The 19432-nt window shown below is 36.2% G+C and overlaps 1 protein-coding gene across 2 annotated transcripts in view; it reads left to right on the forward strand.

The window, feature by feature from the left end:
• Positions 1–19432, forward strand: part of NOF1 (U3 small nucleolar RNA-associated protein) — a 341291-nt gene that overhangs the window by 16930 nt on the left and 304929 nt on the right. For both annotated transcript variants that reach the window (XM_089833039.1, XM_089833040.1), the window contains exons 3-4: positions 5561–5693; positions 9224–9321. In XM_089833039.1, the coding sequence (XP_089689165.1) occupies positions 5561–5693; positions 9224–9321 (231 nt within the window). The remainder of the gene's footprint in view (positions 1–5560; positions 5694–9223; positions 9322–19432) is intronic.

Consider the following 19432-nt stretch of genomic DNA (forward strand, 5'->3'; position numbering starts at 1 on the left):
GTCTGGACAGTACCTACCACACATCATTTTTGCATTATTGAGGAATATTCCTCAACCATAGCATCTCGCCATACCTGATGTTCTGTAGCTTCCTGATAGCTAGAAGGCTCACTATCTACCAACTGACTAACTAATGTCACATAGTCATTGAACTTGGTTGGTTGTCTCCGTAGTCTAGTACTCTTCCTAGGAGCTCCCACAAACTCCTAAGTATCCCTTTGTGTATTTGGAACCTCATGGTTCCTGCTACCAACTGTAGAGGATGAAATGTCAACCTCTAAGTCCTCTAGATGCATTTCCTGTTGCACCTGTTGCTCCATACTCTGTGAATCTTCACTACCCGAGCATACACTCGTACTGGTAACTGTACTTGAGCTTTGCTGCCCTTGACTTGGTCTTGGAGCTTTTGTTGGCTGCTCACTTTGATCATCTGCTGGCAAATCTCTGGATCTCCTGAATGCCTTGTCCTCTATGAACTTGACATCACGTTTGACAATAATTCTTTGAGTCGCTGGAATGAAAATCCTATATGCTTTTGAGGTCTCGCTGTACCCAACAAAGTACCCCCTCTCTGCAGGCTGATCTAATTTTGTACGTGTATCTCCAGGAATATGACAATATGCCAGACTCCCGAATATCCTGAAGTGACCAACATCTGGCTTCTTCCTTGTGAAAGCCTCATCTGGTGTCGTCTTCTCTAGCACCTTGTGTAGAACTCTATTTTGAATGTAGATTGTTGTATTACACGCCTTTGCCCATAAGTAACAGGGCATGTCCTGGTCATGTAGCATAGCTCTTGCTGCCTCCGATATAGAACGGTTCTTCCTCTTAGCAACTCCATTCTGCTATGGATTGTAAGGAACAGTCCATTCTCTCTTGATTCCTTCTCTGGTACAGAACTTCAAGAAGACATTTCCTTTGTACTCGCCTCCATTGTCTGACCGAAGAACCTTTATCTTCCTTCCTGTCGAATTCTCCACAAGAGCCTTGAACTCTTGGAATCGACTGAAAACTTCATCCTTAGTCTTCAAGAAGTATATCTAGGTCTTTCTAGAGAAATCATCAATAAAAGTAATATAGTACTCATATCCTCTAAGAGATTTTGTCGACATCGGTCCACAAACATCTGAATGTACTAGATTAAGAACACCCTTAGCTCTGGTGTCACTCCTTGGAAAAGATGCTTTCACGAACTTCCCCAACACACATCCCTTACATACATCGTCATGCTCTGTGCTCACCTCTGGAACACCTGTCACCATCTCACGAAGCAATCTAAGTGCTCCATGATGAATATGGCCCATCCTTCTATGCCATAGCTCACCAAGATCTCTAGGATTACTGCTGCTCATGAGTGCCTTAGGAGTATCAAACTGCAATCTATAAAGGCGACCACTCCTAACTCCAATAGTTATAGGTGATTTCCAATCCTTGTGCTTAATCAACACATTTGTCCCTCTAAAGAGTACATTATACCCCCCATCCTGAAGGATAGATATATAAATCAAATTCATACCTAAACGTGGCACATGTAACACATCATTAAGTGGAATTATTTTTTCATTCTCCCTCTGAAATTGAACAGTCCCTTTCCCAACTGGGTTGAGTTTGGACAAGTTTCCCATAGAAATTTGGATGTTGGTGTCCTCCTCCTTGTAACTGGAGAAGTCCTCTCTAACTCCTGTCATATGAAATTACGCCCCACTATCTATATACCAAACACACTGTGAGGTTGAGCTAACCATACAAGCTATGAGTGCAAACTCATCTTCCGTTCTATTGGAGAGTTCTTCCGCACTTGTTGAAGTTGCCACCTATTTCTTACCCTTCTTCCTCTTTGGGCAATCACTAACATAGTGGCCAAACTCGTGACATCCAAAGCACTTGACCTTGAAAAGGTTCTTCTTCTTCTTCTCACTTTGTGAATTCGATCCTTTGCTAGATCCCTTCTTTGCTTTCCCTTTACCCGCTAGGGCAACGTTCTCTTGTTCCACCTCATTTTTTTGACTCTTGTTGGCCCCATGGACAAGACTTAGTCTAAACTCCTCCTGAGTGAAATCAATCCATAGTCGATATGAACTCGGTAAAGTATCTCGTCCACTGACAACTTGAACAAATACACTCCATTGTTTAGTAAACCCATTTAGGGCTATTCTCAGTAGCTCGTCATCACTAGGGCTATCTCCAATAGTTGCTAACTCATCCTTGACAAGTCTGAGCTTGGTGAGGTAACTTGTGATGTCTTCTCCCTGGTTCATCCGGGTATTCTTTAGCTTCTCTCTAAGAATCAACTTCTTGTTGGTGGTAGCATTCTGATATAGATTTAGAATGGCGTCCCACATCTTCTTCGCTGTATTTAGCTCTGCGATATGTGGAACAATATGATCCTTGACACCATCAAGGATAATCCTCCTCGCCTTGGCATCGTCGTTCTTATATGTTGCAAGTTGTGTTGCATCTGTTGGTATAGGTACATCACTGGTAGCATAATTCTTGATACCATTCTTTTCCAACAATAAAGAAATTTTGGCCTTCCAGACACCAAAATTCGAGGCAGCATCCAATCTATCTTGATCTCTCAAACCAGCTGAAGCCATCTCAAGGGATTAAAGTAATAATAAATCGAAAGAGATCAAAATTTCTTTCCTAGGGCAAAACTCTTCTACCCTTAACAATGTTCTGATACTATGTGAAAACTTAACTATTGCAGTCACTGATTATAATCTCCTATCATAAATGATTATTAAACTGCTGGAAACTAATTCACAACTAATATCAGAAAACAACATAACTGCAACTTCACTTACAAAATATGGAAAGAAATGCGCAACACAATGAACACAATATTTTTGGACAAATTCTCTCTAGAAAAATCCCTAAGGGAAAACCAGTTCTACAGATGAGGAATTATATTAAACTTCAGCAAATCAAGAGATACAAAATTCCTTGTCTCTCACTGGCAAAACTCCAACAACCTCCTAATTTCTCTCGCTGATATTCCCCACTGCTATTCTCACGCTAGCACCGCGCCCTTGCTAACACTGCAAACTTACAAACTCATTTGCTAGCATTGCAAATGTTTCTCCAAACTTCTTGTTCTTCAAATGCCCCCTTGACCTCCTTTTATACTACTCTTGTTGGTAAACCAACAGCCGAGACTGATTCTCAATCGACAGTCGAGATTAAAACAACTTAACAACCCTAACCAAGTCGGTTTCTAGTTGTTTCCAAAAGTGGTCAATTAATTAACAAATATTGTCTCTAAAGTCTAATCTAACCAATTAGTTAGCAAAACAATTACTTTCTAAATAATAGCATATGGACAAACAGTTGTCCAAAGCTAACTAAACTAACAATATTGATGATAATTCAGTTTATTCTTGTCCACTCCCTCTCTCCCTCCCCCCCGTGTGTGTGTTGCTCTCTCTCTCTCTCTCTCTCTATATATATATATATATATATATATATATATATATATATATATATATATATATATATATATATATATATATATATATATGTAATTCATTGGCCTCTAGATCTTGGTTGTATGTTGCTATTGGCAATTCTTACACCATGAATGAGATGACAACTCTTTACCATTGAATGATGCCGAAGATTCTTGGGAGAGCTTTTTTTTCCCATTATCTTGGTACTTTTCCATGCTTCCTTTCCTCTTTTCTTGGTGGTTGCTCAATCTTGCCCGGTGAAGCTTTGGGTGGAGTCTCTAGTACTTCGTATCCCAGTGCCATTCCCTTGTATTTTTCAATGAGACGATAATTGTGAGGTTTAGAGATACACAAATTCTTTGTGCGTATCTTAACGTTTTTTTCCTTTGACTTGGATAGGGTCTCCTCCTTTCATCCTTTCTATGGAAGAAAACCTGCTTAGCAGTGCTTGTCTTGCATATTATCTTGCAATGGCACTTTTCTAACAATAAGTACAAGGAAAATGATACCTACATTCTTGTGCAACATATTCTTTGTTGCATTTGGTTTTATCTTTTTTTTCATTAAATGCTAAGATCAGTTTTAAATGATATTTTTCAGGACTCAAAATCATCTCCTCAATAAACATGTGTAAATGTCAATAATGTTGGACTTTAAAGCTGTTAAACATTTAAATACATGTATATTTGAATCTTTTAACAAATAGTTGGTGTCTCGAGGTTCCGTCTTCTATATTTATGTCGCTAGGTAGCTTTCTATCTAGAACAAGTAATGCTCAATTGAATGATTATAATTGCTGCCATGTAGAGTTAGGTATCACACTTACAGAAAATAATTTTATAGTTTCCTGTGCTCCTTATTGAAGAAAGTTATCACATATTGTAGATTTTAAGCATGCTGAATAACCTATGTTGCAGGGTTTGTACCCACAGGCCTCATCCCTTGTGCAGGTGCACACCTGGTTTGGGTGGGTCTGTGGGTACATGCTGGGGCATGCAGGGTGCATGCCCAGCACTGTGGGTGTGCCAGGGAGTGCACACCTGCACACCCGCAGTACTTGGTGTGCACCCATGGGCCTCATTTAGAAAGTGGGCCCAAAACTTAATAAAAAAGCGTTTTTATTTTTATTTTATTTGCTACAGATAACACTAAGTAGAAATAGAACTTAACACAGTATTCACATACCAAAATGTTCATTCAAAGCACATTCTTCAAAAATACAGATGCTCTTTCAACTCAAGAGAATACTAAGGGGAGCCCTGCAATGCGGCAAATCGTAACATGCACGGATATCCACGACGAAGATGCGTCAATTCAACAAATGGCTGGTAACCACTTATAACAAACACGGTGATGACCATGACCAATCTCAAAGCTTAAATATCACTTGGACAGACAAACAGACATGCTTGGAAACACAACATATCACAATACTTAAGTGACTAGAGCATGCCAAGGCAATACCTAACAAAGCTCTGTTTATTCAGAATAAGAAATGTAATGCCTAAAAAAGCTGATAGATGGTAATTGATGATATATAACTGGCAACATAAGAACTGGAGGAAGCCACCTTCAATCGTTTTTGCATCAGAGGACTCTGAGTCAAAGTTAAGATTAAGAAATAAATTATTATTTTGAATTATATTTTTGAACTATTGTTTGTCATTTAATATTTATCTGTGGCACTAGGCATTGATCAATAAGTATCATACTATGAAATGATTTAGTTTTAGAATTCTGTATATTTCTCTTATTTTTTGTAGATATAATACATATACATATGCACACCCGCATACTCACACACCCAAACCCCCAATATTTTTTTCTAGGCACCCACGTATTGGGTTTGTGTCCCTACACTGATCCCCACATCTGAACCGGTAATTTAGTGAATAACTTACTATTATCTGTTATGATATCTTTAGTATTTACTGTTTGTTAAATTCTGTCACTACTGTATGTGTTTTCATTTGAAGACACTATTTAATGGAGAGCTTACTCTAGTGGTTAGACAAATTTTAGGTCCAATTGTAATTTTTATTATCTGTGAAGTGCACATTGTGATTATAATCAGCTGATCTTTCTGAAACATTTCAAATTAATATCTGCAGAGACTCTGGATGATGTAGTTGAGGGAAGTGAATCAGACCCTGAAGAAGTTCAGATGGACTCTTCTATATATGATACATTATTATCATCTCTTAAATCAAGTTCTGGATCTTTTGCCCATGTCTATAATAAGAGGTGAATGTTTATACGTATTGCATCCTTCTTGTTTTGATTCAAGGTCTTTTAATTTGATAGCTTATCTGCTTTGTAAATTAGGCATTCATTTGTCTAGCTTATATATCTTGTACTTCTACAAGGCAGTTCCAATTCACATAATGTTATTGTTTTTGGTAAACCGATGTTGCTGTAGTTGCATTAAACAAAGGAGTTGAAAGCTCCTTATGTAGATTTACAAAGACGATGTTTCTAAAAGAAACAATCATGAACTAAAGATGGAAATAGAAACTATCTAATAAACTAAAGACTAACTAAGATGACCATTAAGGGCCCGTTTGGTTGGTGGAATACAATTTAAGAATTGGCATTCAGAATGCTGTATTTGGGATTCTGGAACTTGAAATCCAGCTTATAGTTTTGGGAATTTGATTTGGCACCATTTGGTTGACCAAGAATTCATTATAGAAAACACGTTTCCTTTGTTTGGTTGCACAACTGGAATTGGAATACCAATCAAATAATCCCCTACTGTTGCTCCCATCTAAGAACTTAAAACTATTTGTCTTGCAAAAATTTGCCTCTATTATGTGGGTAACTGAACTCTAGTCTGTCGCTCCCATCCTGTCACAGATCTAAAGAATGATAGTAGAATAAATGGAAAGGGATTTAAAGTCACCATTTGTTTTAATTTCAAGCTCTATTATCATTATTGATACAGATGTATGAACAAGAAAATCAAACAATCTCCAAACTCTTCTTGAAGAAAAGCAATGACAAACTATCCTACATGTGTGTGACTGTTAGGTGAAGGAAAGAGAATGAAGCCCTGTATATGCAAACCAAAACAAAAGTCTCCACTTACAGCAACAAGAAATGATGGAGAACATATTTTCGAGGGTTTCATTACCTTTCAATAGGTAGCAAAAATTGAGCTTGCAGAAAGACCACTTCAGAGCCAAAAGAAAATTCGGCTTCAATCTCCCTAAATTGCAGGAAAAAATAAATTCTTTCAAGCCCTAAGACATGCACAGCCCAAACCGCAGGGCAAAAATCCCAAAATGCATACCTCTGCAAACTAGAAAATGAAAAGCCCTAAATGCATACGTAATAACCAGAGGCAAGAAAAATATATGAGCAAAGTAATGATCCACGAAGAGTAATAATGGAAAACGAGCGGGAAAAAATATACGTCAGTCGGACCTGAAAACAGATTTCATTCTAATCATTTTGTAATGCTCGTTTTGAGGCAAATTGGAATTAAAATGAGAATTAGACCAATTCCACCTATTTAGGTGGAATACCAAATCTAGATTTTGGGGGATAAATGGGCATACCAGATTCTTATTTTTTTCAATCCCAATTCCGATTTGGCGGACCCAAATAGTGGATTACAAATTTTTAAGAATTCCGTATACCAATTCCCTTCTAATTCCGGCAACCAAACGGGCCCTAAAGAAACATTATAATATTCTAAAACCCTCCCTTAATGGTCAATGTCTAATTGATGTTTATTAGTCACAACTTCTTCAAAACATCTTCTTATTGCTACTGAGACCCTCCCTGGATCTGCAAAATGTAAATGACCAGGAAGCCAAAATCTGCCCAAAAACGAACAAAAAAGGGTGTCTCCTTCAGTATGCTTTGCAACAAAAGACAAGAGCCTGCTACGGACTCTGCCACTGAGATAAGTCTTCCACTAACCCTCCCAGAATCAGCAAAACATCTGACCAAAAATCATCACAAATGCAACCATCTTGATGTTGGACACCAAAGCTGGTCTTCTCTAGAGACAAAGATAGACACCAAAAATAACAGCACAATCTTGAGGAGATATCATCAAACCTTCCAAACTTTGTAGGTGAGCATGATGCTCTGAAACAAATTGCAAAAAGCCATGCTTTTTAAGGAGGAAAATTGACAAAAACCCAACACAATTTTTGAGGTAAAAGATTGTTCAAAACTCAACATGATTTTTGAGGTGAAAAATCAATCAAAACCAAACTACAGAATTCAACACACAGATCAGAGAATAAAAAGCTTTGTATTTTAGGAAAAACAGTAAAACCCAACAAATTACTTTTGAGGAAAAATTACAAACCCACCTGATAATTTTTGAGGAAAAATTATAAAGCCACACATCAATCCCACACAACTTTACAAATTACAGAATCAAAATTTTGAGGGAAAAATTATAGTAACCCATTAGAAATATCTTCATGTGGCAAAACATGAGGCTTTGCATGGTAAGACAACACATGCAAGTGCTGCAAATACATGCAACAAACGTGCAAGTACATGCAACTCTCGAAAATCAGAAACTTTAGTTGCGACTGAGAGATGACGGGATCCAAACCCTCAACTAGGCTTGCAATTTCCAACACAAATCTTCGAAGATGAACCACAAAAGTTTCATTAAAAAACCTCCAATGATTTTTATTTCAAATTCTCGAAAAAACAATTTTCTGGAAAACAATTCCAGATCAAAAGGGGCTCGAATATTTCTTTAAAAAATTGCCAAATTTTATGAATTCCCATCGACTTTCTCTGATACCATGTTCTGGTAAATCGATGGTGGTATAGTTGTATTAAACAATCGTTAGCTAATAACGGAAATAGAAACTACCTAATAAACTAAAGACTAACTAAGATGACCGTTAAAGAAACATTATAATATTGTACTAGTTAGCTGGAGAAGCATATTAAACAACAACACATGCAAGTTACATGCAAGTGATGCAAGTACATGCAACAAACGAGCAAGTACATGCAACTCTAAAAAATCAGAAACTTTAGCTGCGACTGAGAAATCATGAGATCAAAACCCTCAACCAGGCTTGCGATTTCCAACACAAATCTTCGAAGATGAACCACAAAAGTCTCATAAAAAAACCTCCAATGATTTTTATTTTAAAATATCGAAAAACAATTTTCTGGAAAACTATTCTAGATCAAAAGGGGCTCGAATATTTTTTTAAAAAATTGCCTAATTTTATGAAATCTCATCAACCTGCTTTGATACCATGTTGTGGTAAATCGATGTTGGTGTAGTTGTATTAAATAATCGTTAACTAAGGACAGAAATAGAAACTACCTAATAAATTAAAGGCTAACTAAGATGACCGTTAAAGAAACATTATAATGTTCTAGTAGTTAGCTAGAGAAGCATATTAACCAACCTGTAGTTTTTAATATTGCAGTTTTTTATCTTTATTTGTTTTACAGGTTGCTTGCTCGTATAAATTAGCTGATTCTTATATGACTTGTATGACTTGGGATATTATTTTATATTTTTGGATTTCCGACATTTACTAGAAGAAACATTAACGCTCAATGTTGTATAGCAGTAATTACTTATGGCTCTGATTAGAAAATTCTTTTATCATATTTATTATTTGTTGGTTGGCTTGTATTCAATTATGAACCCTAGAAGATATTTGGAGCACTTGGGCCACAATTTTATTTGAAACATGGAATATCTCTGTAACATAATATGTTTAACCATTCAGCTTTTGGATAAGAAACATTTGATTGTATTTTGTTAAATGTAGGCAGAGAGAACAAGAAGGTGTTAGCAGTGGGGAGGAAGAAGAAAGTGAGCGAGAGGTTGGAAGTGATGATACGAGTGATTATGAAGTAGCAGATGTTGGTAAGAGGCTATCAATTTTGAGGCGTTGGTTTACCCTTTATTTTTCTTTGAATTTGTTGTATTGGGCATTTGACTATTACATTTTGATGCTGTGTTAGTGTCCTAAATTAAAAAAACCCAATATTTTAAATCTTGATACTAAAAATTAACGTCCCTTTTGATGTTTATGGTTTTTGTAGTGATTGACTAAATTCTAGTCTTTTGATTTTAAGGTGCGTGGTTTGGCAGATGGTAACATTCATAGCCTCCAGGGAAAATTCCTTATGACTAGAGAAAGTTGTCAGAATAAGCTTCAATTTACTTTCTCAAATTATTTTTATAAAAATTTGTTACTAAAAATCTTCGCAAGAACAAAAAGTACAATTGGCTATAAATAGCCCACTTAAAATGTAATTAGGTTTGGAAAGCAGACTACCCAAGAGTGTTGTATTTGAAAGATTGTAGAATAAGGTTTATAGACTTCAAGCATGATTTATACGAGACTGACCTGCTATGAGATACATCTTATTGGTGGATGAGGCTTTCTTCAAAGAAAAACCACTTAAGGAGCTTGCAGTGAACAAATCTTCTAGCTTGGAAATCAGACCTTTAGTATCATCTTGGTCTTGCTGAGAAAATTGGTCTTAGGTCTAGTGCTAGAAAACCTTATAGTTGATACTCCAATTGTGTAATTGTCCACTGTTTTTGAGAATGCATGCACATCTTATGTAATTGATGCAATACAAGGCAGGAGAGTCCTCAATGGAGATGTCCTAGCCCCCAACAAACAACCTTATAGTGGAAATACAACAAAAAAACAATGATGCAAGATCTGATACCAAATCATAACTCTTTATTCATAGATATAACTGATTACATGCAATATGCCTGGCTGTAAGGCCTTCTATAATATCCCTGTCCAAAGCTGATTGAAACTTGCTATATTTGCATTTAGAAATTTTGTCAAACGCTTGTACAGTAGAGGGATATATGACTGATTTTATTTTCAGTTTGTTTTCAGAATAAGAAAGATGACTGCTAATATCATAGGATGACTGAAAAAATGACTTCTCTTCCGCTTAGTCTACACCTAACATGAAATGCAACTCTTTTTGTTTTTTTCTTGATGCAATATATGACATCTATTCAATGCAAATTAACACTTACAGCCAATTGACATTATGTCAAACAGTTGGTATGCAAACTAACATTATATTTCAAACTTCAAAATTGATATTATGCTGATATAAAAATTCTGATATAAAATCAGGTTAAAGTGCCTTCAACAATCTAACTAGACTATCCATACAGAACCATGTAGATGTATTTTCAGTTAATGCATAAACATGAAGATAAAATGAAGGGAACCTGAGATTGGTAGGAAACTTTTAAACTGATTAGAATCTATCATGCACTGTAGTGTTATCGTTGACAACATTGTAGCAATACTATTCCCGACCACTGTAGCGATAACACTATTCACGATTCTTGTAGCAATGACATTGTCCACGATTCCTGTAGCGAAAATTTGAAGTGAATCTTCTTCATGAATTGCGGCAAAAACTCAATAAGCTTCAATGAGATGACTGAAATATCACCTCCAGCAAATGCAACAATATCAGTTGATAGTTTCACAGCCTCAAAGTTGTCAATCAAAGAGAATTGTCGTTCTCAATGACTGAAATGTCTTGTAGAAACCCTTGGTTTCACAAGTGCACAAGCGAATGTCAATATCAAATCTGGATGCCCTACAATGAGGCTCTCTCCTCTATTTATTCTATTCCTTCACCCCTTCTAGAAGAACATAAAATATTATTTTATTGCACTTTTCTAGAAGCTTCCTCTTTTCCAACAATAATTAGTTGTGCTTCTAGAAGATTCCCTTTTCCATATAATATAATATTATTTTAGTGACTTATGATTTAATATTTATTTTAGTCACTTCTTAATTAAATTAATTAAATATAAAGTCACCTTTTAATTTTTAAATTATTTAATGACTTTATAAGAAATTAATTTAATTATTTCACCTTATTTTTCCACTTAGCCTTCAAAGAATGAAAGGCTAAGAACTCCATTGAGAGGCTAAAAAGATGGGGACATTACACCTTTTGGGTTAGGGCCAAATACAAACAACAATTACAATACCAGTTTTGCAAGATCCAATTACCACACACCAATTCGAGCTAGTCTAGATCCACAACTAGAGAAGAACACCAAGAAGAATTGACACTTGTACCCTCAAGTCCACCAAGCAATTCTCTGGTTCCTAAGCCGCAACCCTAGCTATTCAAAATTTGCATCTACCCTTCATCGCCCTCTCCAAGCTAGAATGAATCATAATACCAAAGGACTTTACAAGACCCCTTCTTATACCCAACTCAGCCACAAGTCGGCCCAACTCATTACAATTTAAATTAGATCCCTTACATTAAATATAGGTTGAGCCACAAGTTGGCTGCAACACTAAATTAAATACCCATACAGAAATTAAATGCCAAAAGTCGGCTCACAGACAACTCGGCACCAACAGAAATCAAGACCAAGCTGAGTGTCAGCAAAACCAAGCCGAGCACCAGTAAATTCCCAAGCATAGCCGAGTTCCAGAGACTATGACGAGTTCTAGAGACCATGCCGAGTTCCACAGACAATGTCGAGTTGCACAGATCGTGTCGAGTTCCCAGACCATGCCGTGTTCCCAGACCATGTTGAGCACCAGTATCTGCCGAACTCCACAACTTTAAGCCAAAGTCCCTCCAAACATGCAAGATTGCAAACAAGGCTAGGATGCTCTTGCATCAGACACCCTAGGTTCAAAAAGATGTTCTCAGTAGCTGGAAGAACATCTTCTGGGATTGAAACACATAAATCCCAAATTGGTTCTTCACATACATATCCTCCAAGTCTTCAACTTTACACTCTTTCCTTTGTTCTTTTGTCTCTTCACATCCATCTTAGGTGTGCTACAGGTCTGCTTTACACATTGGTCTCCAACCTTCTCAAAATTTGCCAACTCAATCTGCCAATACTCAGGTTCCTCCTACCGAGTTATTCATTTTGTAAAGGAATCATTTTAAACCTCCTGCGACCTTTCTCAACAGTAAACACATTCTTGACACAATCATGCACAACCCTACAATCATACTGCCAAGGTCTACCAAGTAACACAACAACTCTTCATGTCTACAATCTCACACAACACTTGATCCTTATACTGCTCAATCTGAAAATTAACAAGACATTGCTCCCTCACTTCCAAAGCATGCTCACCTTGCAACCGGCCAATCCTATAAGGATAAGGATGTCTCATTCTCTTCAAACCAAGTTTCTGAACCATCTCCTTAGCCACAAGGTTATCAGTACTACTACCATCCACAATCACCTTGCAAACTTTACCACTAGACTTACAAGAAGTCCTGAACAAATTAGTCCTCTGACAAGAATCCAATGTCCTCTAACCAACGAGTACTCACCAAGCCATCAAACTCTCTCATTGCTTAGGCTTACTGTCTTGGATTGCAATGTCATCACAACAGCAGTTGTCCTACCAATCAGACATTCAAAAGATCTATGCCCTTCTTGACCATACCTAAAACAATTACCTTTGAATCCACCTCCACTTGTTCTTCTTTTCTGAGGTTCACCTTCATCACTCGGTTTAGCTTGTGCCAAGCTATCTTGCTTCTCCTTCCCTCTAGCATTACCTTGACTTTTCTTTTTCAACTTATCTTCTGCCTTTATAGCATTAGCATATCGACCTCTTGAATGTTGAATCTCTAACCATTAATGTATTGAGCTACCTTTTCCTTTGACAATTCTCTTTGACCAGACCAAATAGTCAACTTGTAGAATTCCTCGATATAATCTTTCACAAACATATGTTTCTGTTTCAGATTCTACAACCTTTTAAACAACTCAAGTTCATAATCAATAGGAATGAACTTAGCCTTCAACTTAGTCACCATCAACCTCCATCTAGTGATCTTCATTTCACCTTCCTCCTCTCTGTCTTTTTGCAGTTCTTTCCACCAAAGAGCAGCTTGTCCTTTCAATTTAGTTTATGCCAACCTCACTCTGAGTGGATCCTCAATATCCTCAAGCTCAAAGTAGTCTTCCAATTCACGAATCCAATCAGTCAGGTCTTCAGGAGTTAAAGTACTTGAGAAATTAGAACCTCCATCTTATGCTTCAGCTTTAACTGAGATTCAAGTCTAGCAAACTGACCAACTCTAGTTCCAATAGGTCTCTTCACATGATCACTTCTGTCCTCCCCACTAGATCCAACAACTTCAAAGTCTTCAACAACTTCCTCATAACTAGCTTCGATACCCATATGCCTAGGTACACCACCTAAAGCAGTTACAATTTCAGCAATCATGTCACTTTTCATCAATGCAATCTCAGATTTGAACTCAGCTTTTATCTTCTCTGAGATCCTTTCTTCCACAACATCACTAAGATCCTCAATTGCCTTAGGGTCGAATTTTCTTGGAGGCATCTTCCAAAATTTTAGCAAACCCTAAGCAACAGATCCACCAATCCAGAAGATCAATCAGTCACAAGATCAACCTTCTTTGCAAGTCTTGGTGTAAACGGCCACAACTTCGGCGATTTGTCCACACACTCAGGAGCAACCTTGGCTTTGATACCACCTTATGTAGTGCGAGGCAGGAGAATCCCCAATGGAAATGTCCTAGCCCCCAACAAACAACCTCACAGTGGAAATACAACAATGAAACAACAATGATGCAAGATCTGATACCAAATCACATCTCTTTATTCATAGATATAACTGATTACATGCAATATGCCCGACTGTAAAGCCTTCCGGGTTAGGGCCAAATACAAACAACAATTACAATACCAGTTTTGCAAGATCCCACAAGATCCAATTACCACACACCAATTCCAGCTAGTCCAAATCCACAATTGGATAAGAACACCAAGAAGAGTTCACACTTGTACCCTTAGGTCCACCAAGCAATCTTTTGGTTCCTAAGCTGCAACCCTAGCTCTTCAAAATTCACATCTACCCTTCATCCCCTTCTCCAAGCTGGAATTAATCATAATACCAAAAGACTCTACAAGACCCTTTCTTATACCCAACTAAGCCACAAGTCAACCTAGCTCATTACAAACTAAATTAAATCCCTTACATTAAATATAGGTTGAGCCACAAGTCGGTTACAACACTGAATTAAATACCCATACAAAAATTAAATGCCAAAAGTCAGCTCACAAACAATTTGGCACCAACATAAACCAAGACCAAGCTGAGTGTTAGCAAAACCAAGCCGAGCACTAGTAAATTCCCAAGCATAGCCAAGCTCTAGAGACCATGCCGAGTTCCAGAGACCATGCTGAGCAACCAAAGACCATGCCGAGTTCCCAGGCCATGCCGAGCACCAATATCTGCCGAACTCCACAACGTTGAAGCCAAAGTCCCTCCAAACATGTAGGATTGCAAACAAGCTTAGGATGCTCTTGCATCAGTAATTATTGGGACTGTTGAATCCTAGACAACTATTTGAATGTTTGATGGTATTTTTTTTGGGATATTTATATGGATTGTAAAACAAGGCCAGCTTTAACAATACCAATTAAAACATTGGCGAATAATAGAATATGTATGTAAAAATTAGTGACAATGCAGAAAAGACTATAAAACAACTAATCTAATCTAATTATGCACACCCAATGAAGGATTACAAATCAAAGTGACTTTAACCTTTACTCACCTGTGCCTCCATTGTTCTCCAAAACTTTGAGTTGTTAGTTTTGTGAGCTCCCAAACTTGAATCAGCTCCTTCCTTCAAGATGCTTCAAGGTGTTGGAGAATTATGAATTTTAAAGCAATTCTATCAACGTAGAATGCTCTACGAACTAGATGAAATGATGGATTGTGATGGATGAACTAAGAACCTAATGGAGCCATGATATGATTATGAAAATGCTATGATTTGCTTGATAATTGCTTGAATGCTAAAGGATGCTAGAATGCTAATTGCTTGAATACTAAGAGTGCTAATTAGCTTGTGTGAGGAAATGTGGGTTCCTTTTATAGACTTTTGGAGGACCCTAGCCTAGGTGGTGACATCCGATGGTAGAGGGAACCTAGAACAAGTGGACGGATGAGATTGACTCGGTTAAGGAGGTTGAGAGAAAAGACTTAGTTAGAATGTGAGAGAAACACTAGGGAAGATGTTCTTCTCACATGGACATGAAGATGTTTAATAGGAGAAGGAGAGACACATGGCGCATATATTCACTGAAACTCTTGAGAAGACCCTTCCCTAAAGGAGGACTCTTGGACAAGTGTCTCATCAGTCATCTTTGATCCTATGAGGTGGATTGACTAACTCCTATAGTATAGGAAAGATGGGGAGGACTTTGTCACCCAAAGACATGTCTCCTAAACACCAAGTCACGTGAAGACAAGTGTTCGTGTGACTCATTCTTTGAGGACACATACCTATTTCTCACCCCATAAAAATAGGACACATGGTGATGGTAAATGGAGTTAATTAATAATTTATTAAAATTAATTATTTGTGCATAGGTGATGTGTCACATGACATGGACTAGGAAACTTACTCACTTAGGTGAGTGTGTAATTAAGTATTTTTAATAAATCACTTAATATGACTATTTAATGGACTTAGGATAATGCAAATAACCTAGGTGAATTAACTTAACAAATTGAATAATTTATTAAAGCTAATAGAAGAATAATAGTAATTAAATATAAAATATTTAATTAATTGACAAAAATGAATTAACTTAATAAATTAAATGACTTATTCAGATTAATGGAAGAAAGACATTAATTAAATATTAAAATATTTAATTAATTTACTTGACAATTCTTAAGTGTATACAAAATTATATCCAATAAAATTATAGGAAAATAGATAATCAAAACAAGATAACCAACAAAGAAAATACACAATATTTGTCCTTTGTAACATGATTATTAAAATAATGTAATGTTTCTTTAATGGTTATCTTAGTTTGGGTACTCTGTAATTCTAGCTTTTGTTTACATTTGTCTTTTTTGAAACATTGTAATGTAATTGGTAACTCCATTTTTATTATTATTCAATATCCAATTACCATTACATTGTATCGGAGCAAATCAATGGGCTTTTTTAGTTTGGCAATTTTTTAATTAAAAACTTGGTCATGTAAATCCTAAGTTTTTTATTGAAATGTTTATAAATTTTTTCGGCTCAATTTTTTATTTTTGTTTTTGATAGGTAATGAGCCAATGCTTAGATTAATTATTATTATTTGTTGAGATTAATTATTATTATGTGTTAAGCTCGAGTAGACTCAAATACAAGACCTCCTAGATAAGATGCTCACAATTAACTGTTGTCCTATAGGCTCTTGCCTTTTTTGGCTCAATATTTTTAGTTTTTACAACAAAAATTGAAGGTTGTTTATTTGTTGCAAATTGCGAAGCTTGTTGTCTGAAATTTTGAAAGGTTTCTGAGTGTTTCTTCTGGTAGACTGTGTTTGTTATCTGCTGGAGCTGTTTCCAGTGCTAATGAGAGAGATTTTTTTTGGTTCGGGTTTTTTCGTGTTTTACAATCTTCATTCTGACATTTTTCTTCTGTTTGGAACCTATTTCTCCGTAATTCATTTCTGTTCGTGTGTGTTCAAACCTGCATTTGGGCAGTTTTTTTTGTCGGGAGCCCACGTTTCTCCAATGTGACCTCTTTCTTTTTGTGTTTTGTGTTGCCCTGATTTTCTTGGTGTTCATGTGTGCATTTGTGCTTAGGTTTTACATTTTTTTCCATCAAAAATCATGGGTCTGCTTTTGAATAGGTAGGGTTTTTGGAGCAATTAGTTTTTTGACGCTTTTATGAAAAAATGTGGTGTTTTAACATGGCTTTTGTGTTCCCCACCGCCACCCCCACCCACTCAAAAAAAATAAAAAAATAAAAAAATAAGGTTTTATATTTTTTTCCCTATTAAACTATTGTAAAGTTTCTTATTCTTTCCCCAAAAAATTACTATTGGATTTTCTGAATTATCTCCTAAAAAAAGTTGGTCTCAGCATCACATCAAGGCTTTGGTGATTTTCTCCGCAAAAAATGTGGTTACTTGTATTCTGTTTTGGACTGTAATACTCATTTGCAAAAGCTTTTTCCAATTTTCTGAGCCAAACTGTGTCTGTTTTTCTCAAGCCTTGGAAGGTTTAATGATTTTCTTCTTGAAATCATGATTTCAATTTTGGAAGCTGAACTTTGTGTCTCTAGCTACGGGAAGAGACAATTTTGTTTCCCAACATCAGGTTGGAAGGATTTTGGGTAGAAGTTTTGCAGCTTCAGGTATGGTATCAGCTGCCCACTCATGTGACAAATCATTTTGAAGAGAAAGGTGTAGCCTTTTATGCATATGTGACCAAATGACTTGCAGATTGTCTTCTGTCGGGTAGTTAGAACAATGACCATTAAGGGAGGGTATTAAAATTATGTAATGTTTCTTTAATGGTCATCTTAGTTTATTAATTTTGGCTTCTGCTTACATTTATTTATGTTAGAAACATCGTAATCTAATTGTCTATATAATGTAACTTTGTTTTCATTATTTAACATCCAATTACCATTATAATGATTAGTTGTAAATGCTACCATTAGTAATTGAAAAACTATTATTTGCCTTATAACAATGCTGCATATATAAATGAAGCAAAGATTGTTGTAAGAAAAGAAGAACCTCCTTAGTTATAGGTGCTTGTGGCCTTATCAAGGTGTTAGTGTGGGTTATTATTTTACCTTATGGTAGGGAATATATACATTCGTACACATTATTAGGTTTTTTAGGTTATATTAGAATATTAAAATGGTTAGGAGGTGTACACATGGCATGATCCTACAATTACAAGTGTCTTTCACACCTACTTTTGGTTAGTTAAACGTTGCACCCTCTCTTGGGCTTATTTGCCACCTCCCATAACCATTTCCTTGTCTTTACCTAAGTTGGCATAACCTTGTTTTTGACATTTACAAAGTAGGTAAAATCTTCTCAAATTTTGGTTTGATCGGAGTTATTTTTATCTCTTGGAATTATATGCCTCTATGTTTTTATATAAGCAACCCTCACCTTTCCCTATGCTAAGTTGACTAGCTCAGTTATTCATGAGTGCTAGTTCAATGTTAAGGTAGTTTTGAGCCTATTCATATTTGGATTCTCATCTTGCTTCCCTTTGGTCATTTTGAATTTTGTGGCTTCACAACTCAACCTAATATCTAAGTAGCTGATTCAGATGTGGATGCAAATGTGAGAATTGAGAGCGTGAATTTTTTTTTGTTTGATTTTGGCTGTGTTTATATGTGTGCGTGTGTGTGTGTGGATGCAAATGCGAGAATTGGGTGCATGAATTTTTTTTGTTGGATTTTGACTGCATTTATATATACACACACACACACACACACACATACACACACCAAGAAATGCAAGAAATATACAACAATAAATCAATTCATAGTATGATGCTTCACCATTGATCAAGATTCAAGATATTTCATATTTGATTGTTTAACTTCAAACTTCACAAACACAAATATACAAATTGAAATAAGTTCAATAACTAATTACTATATTACTCATGTTCAAGATTCCAATGCAATTTGACTAACAAAATCAAAACTTAGTTCATGATTCAATGTTGATCAATCAAGAAGCAAGAATCAAGATTCACTAATCAGATTTAGAATCATAGGGATTCTCAAGAAAACCCACATTCTTATCATCTCCAACTATTGGAAGTTCAAGATCATTTGAAGCAAAAATGGTTCCACTTGTGCTCAATGCACCTTGTGCTATGATGCTATCATCATCGTCCACGATCGTAGTAAGATCTTGAAACGTTGCATCCAAATTTGCACATTCAATGGCTACATCCCAAAGCTTGGCCGACCCTTCCTTGTATTCATCCTCTTTACATTACAAAAGATGCAAGTTGGTATGAATGTAAATCAAGTCAACCTTTTTTGAGCCCAACTGGTTACACTTCATTGAATGGATATAGGTACTCTAATTCTGTTCAACAACAGAAGAACTTGCAACATGGATAGTGTTCATAAAATTAAACATACAAATGAAAATCAAATTAAAGAATGTT

Source organism: Cupressus sempervirens, chromosome 5, assembly GCF_028749045.1.
Source record: "Cupressus sempervirens isolate cs-2001-9-10 chromosome 5, ASM2874904v1, whole genome shotgun sequence".
Taxonomy (NCBI): Eukaryota; Viridiplantae; Streptophyta; class Pinopsida; order Cupressales; family Cupressaceae; genus Cupressus; species Cupressus sempervirens.